The 17,118-nt window shown below is 48.2% G+C and overlaps 1 protein-coding gene across 1 annotated transcript in view; it reads right to left on the bottom strand.

Annotated features, from left to right (window-relative positions):
- The window catches only part of PODN (podocan), a 34,029-nt gene extending 23,332 nt beyond the window's left edge, over window positions 1-10,697 (bottom strand). Inside the window, exons 1-3 of the mRNA XM_090048841.1 lie at window positions 10,072-10,697; window positions 6,233-6,495; window positions 3,154-3,247 (exon numbers count right to left, since the gene is read on the bottom strand). Of these exons, the coding sequence (XP_089904967.1) occupies window positions 3,154-3,247; window positions 6,233-6,495; window positions 10,072-10,108 (394 nt within the window). The 5' untranslated portion in view covers window positions 10,109-10,697. The remainder of the gene's footprint in view (window positions 1-3,153; window positions 3,248-6,232; window positions 6,496-10,071) is intronic.
- Window positions 10,698-17,118: the final 6,421 nt, after the last annotated feature.

Here is a 17,118-nt window from a genome sequence, read left to right as displayed (position 1 = left end):
AGAATATTACAGGGGCTGGGTGTTTCCCAAAAGATATCTATAATGTAAGTTGTAAGTATTGCTCAGTGCAACTGAAACGACCCAACTCATGCATTTTTATTATTATTATTTTTATAAAGGTCAAGAAAGTTCTGTCAAAGAACTAGAAAAACAACGAGCATGTTTGGCCTTTGGTAACAGGAGTGATGATGCTGAGAGACACAGTGTATAATCAGGTGTTAGATTAGTTGTTGCACAAAATATATTGCAGCTACACAGAGCATCCACACTGCCTGGGAAGAATGGACAGGAGTCATATATGAACTCTCTTTCCCCTTCCCAGAAATCTTTTACAACACTGGTGCTTATAACCTTTTTGCCCAGCAGGACAGATGAGCAGTGCCCAGACCGTCTGCAGGCAAAATTGGGCCGGTAATCCTGATCCGATACCCGGAGCAGATATAGCAGAGCCCCATCCAGTCATGCAGAGGGGGCCAGGGGACACCTCGGTTCTGACCCACCGCATGGAGCTTGGGGTTTGGGAATTTGGCAGGGGAGGGTGGCTGTATTAATTGTCACCACTTCCCCACCGCCACGTATCCCGACCTGTGGTGAGCCCCATGAGCCAGATGCAATGGCTTTGTGGGCTGCATGTGGCCCACTGGCCAGAGGTTGAGCACCTGTTTTATGGAGTACATGGGTAAATTATTCCTTAGAATAATTCTTTCCACAAAGAAAAATGCACATCGTGACACAGCTGTTCCACCCCCCTCTTTAGCCTTGCTCTGTGCTGGGAGGCTTCACCCCCACTGCAGCCTGGGGCACTGAGCACCACCCAGACCAGACAGTAGGAGCTGCTCCAGGGCAGGGCTGGGGCCATACCCCAGGCTGCAGAGTGCAGAAAGCCTGCCGGTGGGAGGGACAGGGGCAGGCAGGGGAGCAGAAGCTGCATGCGGGAAGGTAGTAGGGTGGGAAAAGAGGTGGCAGAGGGCAGCTGGCAGCATGCAGAGGTGGGGGTGGGAAGCTGCAGCCCCAATCCCAGGTAGGGACTGCAGCCTGAGCCACAGCACCTGCCTGCTCCCCACTCCCTCCCCAACCACCTTTATACTTGATCTTAAGACAAGGGGATTTTCTCCCCATGTTAAGTGGGCGTGGAGAGAGGGTTTTCATCTTAGACTTGAGTATATACAGTATTATTTCATTTGCTGTGTGTTATCAGAGTATAATGGAGCCATGTTTTCAATCACGTCAGTTCAACCTGCTGAAAAGCAACCTCCTTTGAACGTCAGGATGCATGTCATAGGCAGGGGAACACACCGGCCAGCAACAAGAACAGCTCCTGAACTGCACGCCGTCACAGGCCCACGGGCAGAAACGCTCTGGAGGAGTCTCCGGCTCCTCTGTAGGCAGGTGGGAGGTGGGGGAAGGCCACATGAAATGGTCTGGGGGCCAGAGACCAAGCGGAAATAAATGCCTAGGGAAGCTGCGGACTCTCCATCACCGGAGGTGTTCAAGAAGAGGTTGGACAACCACCGGTCAGGGATGATCTAGGCGTAGCTACGCCTGTGTTCTTCTATGGGCTGTTCCCATGCTTCTGGGCTTTGCCGATTGCCCCCACACTGCTCTGTCCGCTACATGCAGCAGGATGTTTTTAAGCCTCCTGCAAAGGCATTGTATGCTGGCTGCAGCCCAGGCTGGGGATTGCGACTGGGGTGTCCCAATACTCCTGCTAGGACCAAAGCCAGAAGTTCCTGGCTGGGGGCGGGGGGGCAGGGTGTCTTACCTTTCCTCCACTCACAGTCAGACCAAATCACCATAGTTGAGGTCAGGAAGGAATTTTACCCCATGGTCAGATTGGGGTGGACTGTGGGGCTTGTTGCCTTCCTCTTTAGCAGGGCATGGCCCGCTACTTGGGCCTTCTTGAGTGTCTACTGACAACATTTCATAGAAGCAGGACACTGGCTGCTGCGATTCCTCTGCTTTACCTGTGGCAGGGTAGGGTGTTAGGTCTGTGTTGCACCAGGGTTAACAGTCATTTCATGTGAGTTTTAGATTATGGGTTTATAGGATGGTTGGGATAGGGTTGAACTAGATGACCTCTGGAGGTCCCTTCCAGCCCCACTTCTCTCCGATTCTGTGGCGCGGTCCCTGGTGGAGGGTTTGGCCGAGACAGGGGGGAGGGTGACCCCAAGAGATGTTCACAGGAATATTTATGAGGGTTAGCACACAAGGAAATGATTTTGTCAGTTTTGTTTTACCACATACCATTGGCAAAGCATTTGATCGCTTCTTTTTTTATTCTATTTGTTCTTCTTTGTAATAAACCCTTCTGGTTTCCTGTTACTTTACTGAAGTACCTGTAGTAAATCATGATTCCTGAGCAAATTAATAAGCTGGGCATACCCATTCAGCAGAGAGGGGGACCAATACATTTACACAAACCCAGAGTATAGCTTTGGGAACACACTGGCACCCCAGGGTTGTGTCTCACACACACACACACCCCACCCCTCTGTCACAAGAATTTTCCCCAGATACTTTCCCTCGTCCTTGGAGAATTTGGCCTTTTCCATGTTAATTAAATGACATGTTTCTATAATAAATGCGCGAGTTATGCAGCAAAACTCACAGCAATTAAAGCGGGTTGAGAGAGGTTGGGACCCATGTTACTTTTAAGGTAAATGATATGGCTCCAGTGGCTTTGAGCAAACTAGACCTAGGATCAAATGAACCAAACTGAACAGAAGCGAAGGGGCAAGTTAAGAGGCTGGCCTGGTGGCAGGAAACTTGCTCAGCACGCAGACATCCCTGGCTTTCCATCACATTGCAGAGGGGAACCTGAGGGATTGAGGAGAGCTGCCTGGACTCGTGGCTGCCATGACAGTATGCAGCGTGGCTGCCAGGTCTCCTCCCCTGCTTCAGCGGGGCTGCATTTTTGTGTCCTGAGTATTGTTTCAGATGATGAAGTGCCTCCACATTTTGTGCAATGGCCAAAGGACAGATGCAGCTCACCAGTCATTCCAGGCATTTCTAAACACTCAAGTACACCCACCAGTCCTCGCACCTCCTGCTTGCGAGCGCCAGCAGGGTTATTATATAAGCTCATGCTGCAGTGCCTGGAAGCAACAAGGTCAATGGCTCCTCTCCCCTCTGCTCTCAGGGTTTCACGCTTACCTTTCGACGTGAGCCTGTTGTTCTGCAAATTGAGTGTTTCTAGCCTGTAAAGACGAGCAAGCTCTTCTGGAGAGATTTCTTCCAGTTGGTTATTCTAGGAAAAGGGAGAACAGTATTGATCATCAGCTAAGTAATCCAAGAAATCTCCCAACCAAACCCCAGGCTTTGAACCTTGGGAAAGTCTGGATCTGGATCCAAATGTCAGGAAAGGCCCTTTCTCTACAACGGGCCAGGCTCATACCCTGAATCCAAAGCACGTGAACATACAGTGTTCCTGTGCACAGCGGGGTTTGAAAACCTGGATGAATTTTTACAGCTTGGGCTCTTCTCTAATAATAGCCAAGTCTGTTCTGGTTACTCATAAGGAGCAGGTTATAGTAAAGCTTTGGCCACCATAAGCAACAGACCTTGTGGAAAAGCAGAAGGACCCCTGTAAGGCTGGCCTTGTGGAGCCTCAGAATTGCCTCGCAATGAATTTTCTCCCGATAAGACACGATAGCTTTATAAGCAAACACAGGATTTGCTAAGTGCAAACTCAGTGGGATCTGCACATCAAGCAGGTTCTGATCCGTGCCACCCTCCCCCTGACAGCCAGCCTGTCATCAGGCTTTCATTATAACAATTCCCTGAAACTGCACAAGGCTGAAAATCATCCATATCATTAGCCACCATGTATACTATAGAGGAGCTTAGAGGCCTGGTCAGCATGGGGGACCCTCTGTGCTAGGAGCTGTACAAATAGACATATATAGAAGTGACCGTCTCCGCTTCAAAGAGCACGCAGCGTGGAACCAGCCTCCCATCTAGCGGGCGAAACGAGTGAAAGGTCTGCTTTTGACAGGAGGGTAAGTGGCTGCGACTGGAGCACAGCAGGAACAGGCCTGTTAAGCAAGAAGGTACCAATTTGTATTACAGGTTTTCTGACTGTGGCTGCACTTTGAATGACAGCTCTGAATTACCTGTTGCAAACTACCTGCTCCACCTACGTACCATCAGTGGCACTTACCAAAGAATAGCTCATGAAAGGCTTTGGGACACGTTCTAAATGAGGGTAAAACGTGGAACCGCTTTAGATCAGGGGCATCAAACTTCTCTGGCCCTGTGGGCCCACTCCATGGGCTAGACAAGTGGTAGGGGGCTGACCCGCAGGCCGGACTGGGCTCACAGACCTGGGCCAGGTCTAGGATTGCACCACATGCTGCCTGCTCTGGCCTAAATTGGGAAGTGAGGTGTATGTAGTGCCTGCTCCAGCTGGTTCAGGGTGGATGCCATATGCAGTGCAGGTCCTAGACTGGCTGCAGCTGGCATCACCTATGGCACAGGTGCCGGATCTGGCATGTGGGGGACCCACAGAGCCCCATCCCCTGCAGGCCAGACCCGATGCCTGCTCTGGTTGATGCAGGACTGTGTTGCATGCAGTGCCTGCTCCAGGACCCAAGCAGTACCTGTCCTGAACCAGCTGTAGCCATCTCCATGTGCAGCAGTCTCAGGCCGGCCAGAGCAGGCACTGAAAGTGCTGAATCCTGCATATGGAGGAGGGCCCAGACTGGCACACACAGGGACAGCAGTGGGGGCCAGGTGACATGGCTGCATGGATCCAGTCCATCCCGCAGGCTGCATCTTTGACACCCCTGTTTTAGATGCACACTGCTGTACTAGAGAACTGAACCTGGCTCTCTTCCTCCAATAGAAGAGTGTAATAATTATGGATATATTCCCCAGGGCTGGCACTGCACAACACTTTAAAGCTGACGAATGACCAACAATCCAACTATAGCCTTATGGGGAGCAACAGCTTCATCCTGGGGTTGAGAGAAGAAAGGAACGGTCTTAGTGATATGGACCTTAGTCAGGAGTGATTTACACTGGCTTTAATCACTTTGTCTCGTGCACAGATGCCTTGTTCTGCCAGAATCCTCATGTAGTAGATAAAAGATGCATTTAGTAGCAGCAGCATGGCAAACTGCAGTACAGCCTCAGCTGGGAAAGATGAATCAACTGACAGGACACCGTCGCTTGAGTCCTCTAAGTGAAGTTTGGGCTCTCTGCCCACACACACACACACACACACACCCCCCCACCCACCCTTGCCTGGACGAACAGGCTATTCAGTAGAAAGGCGAGTTCACTACATGTACAGCCTTGCAAATAAAGTGACCTGACAAAATTACCTCCTGGTTGCACCGGGCTGGGATAGAGGCCAGCATCTAGCTGTCTGAGTTGCGAGTGCCTTGCCAGAGGAACTGGTGTTTGAACTCCTGCAAGTTTTTTCTAAGTGCATCATCTGGTTCATGACTTTCCTTTGCTTCCAGCCACCCTTTTGCACACAGACAGGGGCTGGAGGGAAGTTTGGGGCTGCAGCTTGGAACCTGTAGGTGACCAGCTGCCCCCATTTCTGGTATTTCAGTTAACACATGATAAAATTGCTTGACAGCTACTGGGGACGATTTATATTAGGGATGAATCCTGCAAACATCCTCCAAAGGAAGGTCAACACTAAGAGCCTTCAGTAAACAATACTTCTTATTTGGAATAAAACTCTCCTCTCAGAGCCATAAGGAAAGTCTCAGCTCTAACCACTTGCTCCCTGCATACAATCCGATCCCTGGGGAGAGCTAAGGTCATAGCAGAGCTCAATGTTCTCCTTTACCTGTCCAAGAGAAGCAGCCATTTTAAAAATAAATTCACGTGAAGTTAATGTGATTAAGATTAGTCAGGCACAGCTTCTCTCTGCTGCTAAGATCCCTGAGCCAAGAGGGCAGAAGAAGAAACAGGAAGGACAGCTAGGGACAGGGCAAAAGCAGCACCTGGATAGTGGAGTGGGCTGACACTGGCATTCAGTGGACTGCCAAGGCGCAACCCTCAAGATTGTGCTGCCCTCAGCCACAGCACAGATGGGCCTTTTGACACCGAGCAAGAGCAAGAACATAGGGTTGCTCTGGCCACCCATCCTCCCTGCTCTCAGCCAGGCCCAGAGCATCCGAGCGCCCTGCAGCTGGGATGCAAAGCAGCAAAAAGGATGATGCTGAAAAACAGCCCCTGGCAGGTTTGTAACCCAACCTGCTGGGTACTCTCTTACCTGCAGCGAAAGGTGGTTCGTTAACTCTGGTACGTTCATGGGGAATTCTTTGAGATCAATCCCTCCACAGTCCACAACTCCTTCCTGAGTGCAGCGGCAGTCTTTAGGGCAGTCAAGAGCTGGGAAATTAGGATCTGGATTCAGCAATCTGGATGAATTTTCCAGAAATTCGTTGTCTTCGTCATTCTGACTGTGGATCACGTGGGAGCTAGAGACCAACAGCCATAGCACCAGCAGAAAGCTGCTGCCTGGGAGCATTTCCCCTGAAACCAAACAGAAAGCATAGGGAGCTGGGTGTCAGCCCAACACAACACAGCTCAGACTGCTTGGAGTCACAGGCACGACGGGCCGTTTGTAGGAGACAAGCAAAACAACCTCATTATGCTGGGATGACTGCCGAGGGGCGATCCTCCCAGCTAGCACCTTGGCCTCACGTGCCGTCCAGCCGGCAGAGCAAACTTCTCCGCGCGCTCCAGGCGCCAGCCCCAGCTTTAGAAACTCCACACCTCTCTAGTGTTACTGCCAAAGGGCATCATGGCCATTTTATTTGTCTCATAATTAGAGACCTACTTAATTCGCGGTTTCATGGAAACCATGAAAACTGGCAATATCTGCGACAGCCGGGAAATATTCCATCGGCTGCCATTTCCCATGACGTCAACCCAAAAAAGGAAAAACTCCAGCACATTATTCATATACATTTTGCTGTTTTAGAGTCTCCCAATCCTTACCACAATACTTTGATAGTGTGGCAATCCCCGCAGCCACCCTCACGTGCTTGAGGCCTACTGACTGCCTGTGGTGACGGCAGGGCCCCTCCGCCAAGTAGCAATCGGTGGCAAGGGGCAGGGCCACCGGGAAATGCCTGAGAAATTGGCCAAGCATGCTATGGGCAAGCTGTAACAATGGCTTTGTTTTGCCACGAGTGCAGTAGGTCCCTACTCATAATGGTTTACAGCAGAGCCTGCCAGACCCGTGTTCCACTGTGCAGAAATGCGTGGAGAGCATAAGCACAGATACCCAAGTGCTGCAGGAAGCAACTGTTAAGAGTGCCACCAAGAGAAAGCCCTTTGTGAATCACCGGTCCTACCAAATCCAGAACGATGCTACACCTTGAATATCATCTGCCGGCACTGTATTCCCTAGTGACACCTAGCGCAGCCCTCTCTGCCAGACGCTGAATACTCTTCGTTGACACTGACCCTAGGCCCCCTCCCACTCACTGTTGGGGTAGCATTTAATTTAAGTTTCCTCTAACTGACCCATTCGCCATAGTGTCTGAGGACCTCAGTCTGATGTATTACCCTCATCACACCCCCCCCCCCCCACCCCCCAAGGTAGGGAAATGCTGCTAATCCACATGGGAAGCCAAGGCACCAGGACACTACCACTGTACTAATGTGAGAACCCCTCGTTAGTGCTCCAGTGTCCCTAGCATGGATCTACAGGTCCTTGGTAGCATCGGCTGAACTAGGCCTGGCTACTGAACTAGCTTACTCCCTTTCACAAACAGAGGAACACCAGATGACCAGGGAGATTTATATACAGCTTATGTAACATCAGTCTTATGCAACCATCGATCATAATGTTCCACCCAGTTTTGCATGGGGAAGTCACTGCCCTTCATTACATGCACCTCGCTTAATGTAAATGCGGTGTACTGGAAAAGGATAACTCAGCACCGAGATGGGCCTCACTTGGGGGCTGTTTAAAGTGTCCCGAGTTGCAATAAATCTTGACCTCCTGAAAAAACGATACGCCTGGACCTTACGTTGCTTTTGGAAAGCAGTGCTGAGCTGAACCCGAATGCCTTGGCTAATGTTCAACTTTGATCTTTCTGGCTGCAGGTTGGAATAATGCAAACAGAAGTTAAATCTCTCTCGAACGGGCCAAGTGGCCCAGGCCCAGCTCCCCTGCCTCACTCAGTGCTTCTCAGGTTTCACAGAGGGGGATTTGCAGTAATACAGCTGCTAGTGGCTTGTGTTTTATCCCTTCCCTGTCTCGTAGTGCTGCAGAAAAAAAAATAATCAGCATTGTGACCCATCAGTGTGATCTAGACTCTACCATGCAACTCGAAGCAGCTCCAAGTAGGAGAAATCATGGAACAGCTTTTCTGGGATGGTTCATATTTAGACCAGTCTTGCAAGATGGACTCTTGATCTTAAAATGGCACAAATACCCCATTCATCTCTGACAAATACTGCTTCTCCTTTGCATTTAGAAACAAAAACCTCTCCACTGATGTGAACTGCAGAGCCCTGGGGATAAATCAGTGGAAGCGTGCTGCCTTGCACCAACTTGGAACCTGGCTCCCTATCTCCTACATACTCTGAGCGCCCAAGCAGCCGGATCCTGTTCTCAGTACAAGTTCACTGAATTGCTTGAAGTTGCTCTTGATTTCCTCTTGTTAAAAGCAGAAGATGGAGTGGCCTAGTGGGTAGAGCCCTGGACTGTGACTCAGGAGATTTAACTTCAATCCCTGACTTCGCAGATGACCTGCTGGCTGGCTCCAAGCAAGTGATTTTGCCTCCGTGCATCTCTGCTTCCCTCTCAGTAGAAGTCCATGTTAAATGATAGCGGTCTCCTTTATAAGCACTTCGAGCCCCACTGCTGGAAAGGAGCGGCTCCTACAGTGCGTGGGGTCAGACAACCTCTGAAATCAGTTATGCCGTTGCCCTCACTCACTGAATTGTTACCAATTTCTCTTCAAACATGCAAAAGCTGAAGTGCGGCACCTGCTGATTGACTTCCAATCATTAGGTGTTTTTACGATAGCCAGATAGATATACACACACGTTTCTGCATGTGCATACATATGCACTCTTTTTTTTTTTTTTTAGCCAATGACAAGAAGTTGAAAGTTTCAAACATGGACCAAAGGCAGCCCTGGCCTAGGTATACTGATGGCACTGCAGCAGCACCCACTGATCCTAGAGCTAGTCTGGGCTCTAGTTCTGGGACTAGAAATTTTGGCTGGCTAACATTGTAGGGAGACAGTTGAATAAAGACTAAAAAGAGCTGTTAGCATGAAATTTGGTATCCTATTCTAACATGCGAGAGGAAATCTCACACTGCTGCCATCAATATGTGCTCTTCTGCAGCTGGGCCTTTGAAGTGAGAGTTGCTGTGGTGCCACAGAGACACTCTGGGTAAGGAAACATCTGCTTGCAGCTGGAGCACAGGCAATAAATCCTGGAATGATTTTGACTTCTCCGAGTTCAAAGAAAGCTTGAAGAAACGAACTCCATTTAAGCTCAAGCTCAGTCCGTTCACAAAGAGCCCGATCCAACCCCATAGTTTCCTATGAGTCTGATCCAACGTGCACAGAAATCATTTAAAAGATCTTAATGATCTTCAATAGACTTGGGACCGGGCCCTACAGCAAAGAATAAACTTCCAGTTATGCTGGGAGCTGATGCAGCATTTCTCCCAGCTGCAGCTTTCCCATTTCACTGTACGAGACCCCTCTCAGGACCAGCATTCACTCCACCGCGCCGCAGCGACTCTGACACTGCAGCACCAGAAGCACAAGTCGCAAGCACAGGGACATTTCAAGAGTTGCTCTGTACCCTACAAAGATGAGACTGATCTGAACTGCACAAACCTGCTCGCTGTATTCTACCCACAACTCAACCTGCTCGCTATCCAGAGGACTCTGTTTAGAAAAAGCCAACCACATCAGTAATCATTTATTTTCAAAATCAGCGGGTTGTTGGAATTTATTACTTGCACTGAATTCATGTTACATACACTAAGGACTGGAGCCAAAAGGCTGCTCACAGTCTCCCAGAATCAGGGTGTTACAAAATAAAAGCACTGAAAAAAAACCAAACACTCACCTTTGTTGACAGAGCTCAAATGGATGGAGAAAAGCATCTCTTGCCCAGAAAGGCTCCCTCAACTCATGCCATGTCAGCTACACGCTCTGAGTGCAGAATGATTTCCCCCTTTCCCAAGTCCGATCCTTTCCAGATGTGAGCAGCAAAACTAGAGACAGAAATAGGCAACCCTCTACCAAAGAGAATTTCCTGTGCTTTTCAGTGAAATCGGAGAGGAATTTTCCAAAGTCACCATATGGGAAAATGTGAGCGGAGAGGAGTAAGGCAGCTATAGCCCGAACATAAAGACTTGGGCAAAAAACAACCTCCACTCTCTTTTGTCAACACACTTTGCAAGACCCATGAGAGATGCCAGAAAGGGGAGCGTGCTGGAGCCGGCGGAAGGGAAGTGCAGACTGCCTGCTCCAGCCTTCTCCGTACGATATTTACATTTGCGCTGCAACGTCCTTCTTCTTCTCGCTTTCTTTTTAGCAGCTTGCCAGATTCTGGATTCTGGCCCCCTCCCCTCCTCTCCCCCCGTTGGGGCTGGCAGACGTTACCGAGGAGCAGACAGCTTGTCAGTTCTTCCCATTTCCCTCTCCCCTCTTCAACTGACCTTCAGGGACCAGAAATAACCCGCAAAATCCCAAATGCCTTGGGGCCGTCTAGAATCGGAGCCAAGTCACCCTAGTTCATCTCGCCCTCCACCCCGCAGCCCAGTACTGCACCACTCCTCAGAGTCAGGAACACTACATTTCCCGTGCGTGCTCCCGGGGCAGGAGGGAGATGGGCTTGCTGCATCTAACGGGGTTGAGTCCCAAGTGCAGCCGCATTTCTAAGCAGCACAAGGGCTTTTTCTTCCGTTTGCAGTTGGAAGGGGTTGCATTACCAAGAGCCTCAAATGGGAAACCACCTGTTGTGCAAACACCCTGCTGTACCCCACACCGTACCTGTGAGAAAGCACTTCCTGGGTCCCTGCCGTGCTCCAAAAGAAGAGACACCAGCTGTCACGTCCCAGCACCAGCAAAGCAATTTGGTTGCTTTCTCGCCCTCTTCCTCATCGGCTGGAGTGCAGCCACCTCTGGACCACGCGCAGGTTCCCAAAAGTCAACATGGGAAGTGTATGGTTTTGTTTAAAAGAAAAATTGGCTGCTTTGTGTGAAATGATTCAGAGATCCAGGATTAATTCCGCGCTCCCCACCCTCCTCCTCATCCCCCTGAGATACGACATGGCGCTCAGACCACACACAAAGGCAACAGGCAGCGGAAGATGATAGCAGTGGGGTGTGGTGCTGGATGTCAGAGGCGCAGGCTGCCCCAGCTTGGGAGAGTGGTGAAGGTGGCAGTGACTAGTGCAGTGCATTCACCAGTCCAGAAAAGGACACAAGGGAAAGAGGCAGGACTCGCCTGCTTTGGGAGACTTTTTTTTTTCTGAGCTTTGTACGCCTTTTAATAAACAGTCATCCTTTATTCTTCAACAGCATTTCCACCTATCCTTCCCAAGTGCTCAACAGAAGACATCATGATTGTGCCCACTGCACAGAGGAAGAAACCAAGGCACAGAGAGGAGAAGCAATTCTCAGATCCCTACACTGGCCAGTGCAGATCCAGGAATAGGCTGCAGGCCTCCAGCTGTCTAGCCTAGTGCTATATCCACTAGGAAATGCTACCTCTGAACGAGGGCAATTGCTTTAAGTTTCTTACTGTCTAAATAGAGGAACACTCCACCACACGCCCTCCCTAGACCCAGTCCTAGTTTCTTTTCACTTTTAACACCAGCATCTACTAGACCAGCAGGGGCCAACCTTTTTAAACCCCACGCCCTCCCGAGGTGTCACTTTGATCCCCTTTTCCTGCCTGGTCTGCTGCTCTGCTTTCTGCACTATCTGCCACTGTACAATGTTCCACACAGAGGCTGCCCATGCCACAAGCTGGTCACCCCTGTACTAAACATACCCCTCTAAAAAAAGGGTTTTAAGCAGACTTAAGTCAACACGATAAGGCAGGTGCAAGCTAAATGGATGGGCAAGGTTCAAATGACCTTCTCTACCTTGGTTACTGGAGGCCGTGGTGCTGGGCACTGTACAGCTGCCTCAATTAAAGGACACCTCTTCCAACAGCTCACGCCTAGAGCTAAGGAGTACTGGCACAAGACGTTCCCAGCCAGACTAATGCTAGCATAGCCTCCTCCCACGTGAGAGTCAGAGTGGATCAAAAACAGCATCTTTGACTTGGAAAGCTTTGAGATGACATTGAGATGTTGCTCCAATCCCTTCTTCAGACAGCAGGGGGGCAGCAGAAGGGGGTGTTTAGGCAGTTGATTTTTGATAGGAAACATCAGAAGACAAACAACAGCTACTGTAGCTTGCATTTTTCCAGCAAGTCAGTGTTTTTGAGAAGCGCATGGACTGGAGAAAGACCTGGGATGGATCCTCCCTCATCCCTGGTCCCCGATTGCTAGCAAAAGCATTCAAGTGGTAAAAGGGGCCCCAAATCTCCACTGCTCGTCACAGAAGGGCTCTGTTCTTCAGCCCAAACACTGGGGAAAGCAGGCATAAATCTGTAAGGGGTATGTCACTTGCAGCACGGTGCTATGGAAATCCTATCCTTGGAGAGGCTCACGAGGCACCCCCAGTATTGCCAAAACTGAGATAGGCCCAACAGGGGCTGTCCAGGCTCCAGAGAAGTCCAGAGTCAGGAGAACACAAAAAGTGGCTAAAGGTCACAACAATCTCCCTCCCTTAGATTGCATGGTCTGGCCTGCACCTTCCAGGCTCAGAACAGACTCTCACCATTGTCCTGCCCTAAAGAGATTACCATCTACATTCAGATGCAATGTGATGCGATTAGCTGGAGCAACAAGAGCAGGCACAAGAGATGGCTGGAGGGAGCAGAGTATAAGCATCTTCCCAGGAACCATGGGGGTAGTTCATTTAAAAAGCAGTTGTATATGTGATCGCTGCCTTGCTTATGGTCAGCCCAGAAGGAGCAAGTCAAGGAGGAATATACTAGATTAAAAATAATTTTAATATACGGTAAAACATTGAAAAGTTGCCTTTCTCATTTCATCTTACCCATTGCCTCTATTCTAGTCTAACTTGGCTTGTTACAGAAACATTGATGCATCTGAAGAGTCCATTAGAACTAGCTAAGGGCAAGCCTTATTTAACAGGAGGGATACACACATGTAAAACCTTTTAATGCTCAGTGACCCATGGCAAGCATTCTTCAATTCCCAGCACATACCTGAAAGCCCTACCCAATATCCATTAGTATCTTCCCACTGATTTTAGCAAAACCTTTGCTCAGGCCATTAATTTCCTTACATAAGCCTTAAAGACTTCTACCTGACCTGGTATAGCTGACAAAGCTAACCTAGTCCTTGCTGCGCTGCAGATTTTACACATCCAAACTAGCTTGCAGTAGCCTTATCAACATATTTCTGAACCTACATCACAACAAGTGATTACCATCTCCTGAACTACAACACTGCACCTCTCATCTCAGCCCATAGGACACCTTTTGTTTTCCGGAAGAACTTCCTCCGCTTAAAACCATGGCACAGTATAATGCACTGTCACTTCTGCCAACGATGGAGTTCTTTTTTGAAGTACGGGAGGGACTGCTTCCATGCAGCCTCAAATCTTTCTTCCCCATTTGTCTGCCACATCCAATTGGGCTTCCTCCAGTGTTGATTTTCAGTGGAGAGACTTTTTCCTGTCTTTTTTCTGGCAGGCTAAGCCAGAGCCTTCTTAATGTTCTCTGTGAGATGAGACTAGACATTTAGCTCAGCACCCTGTAAGACAAAAGGAAGAACAGTTTCTGCCCCAAGGAGCTGGAGACCCGAAGTGGCTCTTTATGAAGTGCAAAATGTGGCAGGGGAAAGTCGGATCCAGCCTCGCGTTTGTTTGGTTTTGTACTGATGGGAGGAGGAGCACATTTGTGAAGCTCTTTCCTTCCCAACAACCTGCAACGTCCTTCCACACCCTGGAAGAACAGGGATGAGGCCCCAACCCTCTACCAGGGGCTCCAAGCCCTTACCACCCTTCCTACCAATGACAAGCACCTGGTAGCTCTCTGCTCACCAAGTCTGTAATCTTCCTTAAGCACAAGCACCTGCTGCTGTTAAAATATAAGAAAACCACAGTCCACCCATCTGTCTAATCCTTACCTCCTCACCCCACAAAATTATGTTGTGCAGCTGTGAACATCTGCCCTAGGCCTCAGTTCTTGCAGCCCATAAGGTCACAAACACACAGGGCCAGTTAATATAATTATAGCATACTGAAAAGAACAATGTGTGTCTGCTGTGAGCGCACATTCACCCATGTGAGTGCTCTAGCAAAGATCCCTGATTTGGGACTTTTTATAAGCTGTCTTCAGGTCAGACAGGTCTCATTCTGCTCTGAGCAAGTTAGAATAGAAGAACCAGAACTAGTGACCAGATATTCAGAAAGCACTAAGCACCCACACCCCAACAGTCACATTCTCTTGAAGGAATTAAGGTTTTCCTTCTTAAGTGCAAGTTTTACAGAAAGGAACAGAGAAAAGGACAGAAGAACTAACAGGAGAGACTTCAGAAACTGGTGTAACTACAGACACATTTGCCTTCTGCCCCATACTTTGCTATTCTGTTTGATGCATTAAAGCACATAATCCCACTGACAGGGTAGATCTACCCTGCTTCTTGGAGAGAAAATTAATCTACACTGACCTTTGTGTTGTCCTGGCAAGCGAGCTACTTCTGAAGCCAGCTTGGGGGTGTCTACACTACACGACTGCCACTTTCTGAATGCAGTGTAGGTGCACTCTCAAAGGCCTGGGCCTTGTGTAAAACCAGAGATTTTTCTTCACATTCAGATCGCAGATGTGATGCACTTCATCTTGAGGACATACATTCCAGCCCCTCATGTTCCCTGAATAAACTAGCCATAAATGAGCTAAATTCTCTTCAAATTGCTTTCATGTCCTTTGATATCCTTTTTAGGCGCGTTACACCATTTCCATTTGCAAGTGTCTGTCTCTGTCTACCCCTACTCTGTCTCTTACTGTTAACAAAACCTAGCTGTGATCCACAAATTCAGAACCTACCTGGTTTAAATGGGAAGTTTCCCCATAGGGGACAGCTGTACCTGAACAGATTCAGAAAAAGGTTAAACTGCAAGCATTGCCAAGACCTAACCATTTTAAATCACTGATTCAATAAGCTACTGCACTGTATTTAACATAATGGAATTTATCTAAGTGTTTTTGGAAATGCATCAAAAGGAAAATGTTTGTAGAACCAAGCATATTAAAAGAAGCTATCAGCATCACACATTACAAGATCCCCAATTAGGCAACAGTTTTCTTTTACTGGGCTGCATCACAAAACCAACTTTCTGCAGAAGACTCCCAAAGCAATTCTGCTCAAATGCACTGAATGTTAGGGTTTGTATTACTTCAGGCTATGGACAAACAGATTTGGAGAGGTTTCAGAAGGAAAAGAGGGAGCTGTAAGTTACTTGTAGGAACCTGTAACAATACCACTGTACAAAATCCCTCCAACTTTAACCCCGAATGAAGCAGGGTTAAAGGGGCAATTGAGCTTACTTACATCACCACGTGCTTCTGCACACAGAGCAGTTACAACATAACAGGTGCCCAAACAGCAGCTCCTCTTCCCCTTCTGAAAGTAATCCAACTGAATGTTTGCCCACGCCCTCTGTTCAGCTAGATACAGCATTTATCGTTATAGTAAGAGGTGTATGAGAACACACTCTATATTCTCTTCAGAGTAATATAGGACAATGAGCATACAGGCCTGGACTTGCTGTACTTCCAGAGTAAGTATTATGAAGCTGCAAGAAGTCCAAAGAACTGAAGCATTATATGGTGATTTTTTTTTTTTTTTTTGCTTTCTAGCTTCTTGTTCTGAGAAAGTTCAAGTCAACTTTGACCCCAGCTTTGTTTTTCAAAAATGCGCTGAGGGCTAAAACATAAAAAGGTACATTTAACATCTGCCTGTAAAACAAGAACTGTTTGTTACTCACCCATTAGAGGATTTCTTTGACTGCTCTTCCAACTTGTTTGCTTGCTTTGAATTTGAAGCAGGTGCGAGAGAGTGCGCGGGGGTGGCTGTGTGAGGGTGTTCACAGAATGGTTGAGATATTGTTTGCAGACTGACCCATGATTGAAAAGCCATCAAAAAAAAAAAAAGGATTTTCCATGCTCAAAATTATTGGAATTGGGAGATTCTTCATTTGCCTAAAGGTAACCTCTTCAAACCCCACTGGGAGATGCCAATGATTTCAGATGCTCATTTGGATTTACCACAATACCTCCCAGGAGCAACTCCAAAAGGTGAGAAATCAAGCACTGCCACAATGTTCAATTATGACACCCTTGCCTCTGTCTGCAGCTACTGGCCTCTGGCAATGCCACCACACCCATCGGGGGCCTGGACTTCGCCTTTCCAACTGCCCAATGGGAAAACAACACACACAAGGATTGACATTTAACACCAAGTTCTTGCTACAGCTAAGCGGCAAGACCTTCAATGTTAATTAGCCAACCTGAAAAATGCAGAATTTGGCCCCGTAGAATGCACAACAGTTAGTCAAAAGACCTAAAATAGCCCCTGCATGAAGCCTGCTGCCTAAATGTTCAGATATATTTCAGGGCTGAGGAGCGTATACTGAAAACCTGAAACTTTTCATCTTGTTTTCAACCAGAGACTTTTAGTTTAGAATGTAATAAAAGCCGTGTCTTGCACTGCATTAGACGGTTTCACCTTAACCCTAATCTTGGGGCTGGGAGGCAGGTTATTTCTGCCTAACCCACTGGGGCAAGTCCTTCATATAGCAACAGTGAGTTGATCTCAACATTAGGCTCACCCTTTGACTTGGCTGTTTCAGCCATTCTGCTATAATAAATGCATTGATTGGCACTGAGATTGATTATATCCTGTTAGATCTTGGCTAAAACTGCCTTCCTTTAAATGTAGGGTTCGAGTACTTTGCATGCACACGCAAAAAAAATAATTTTTTACAACAATGAAATCTGATTTAAAAAAAGCCACACAGAAAA

The sequence above is a fragment of the Crocodylus siamensis genome, chromosome 5 (genome assembly GCF_052110815.1).
Source record: "Crocodylus siamensis isolate JL-2025a chromosome 5, ASM5211081v1, whole genome shotgun sequence".
NCBI lineage: Eukaryota > Metazoa > Chordata > Crocodylia > Crocodylidae > Crocodylus > Crocodylus siamensis.
This window is presented reverse-complemented; position numbering and strand designations above follow the sequence as displayed.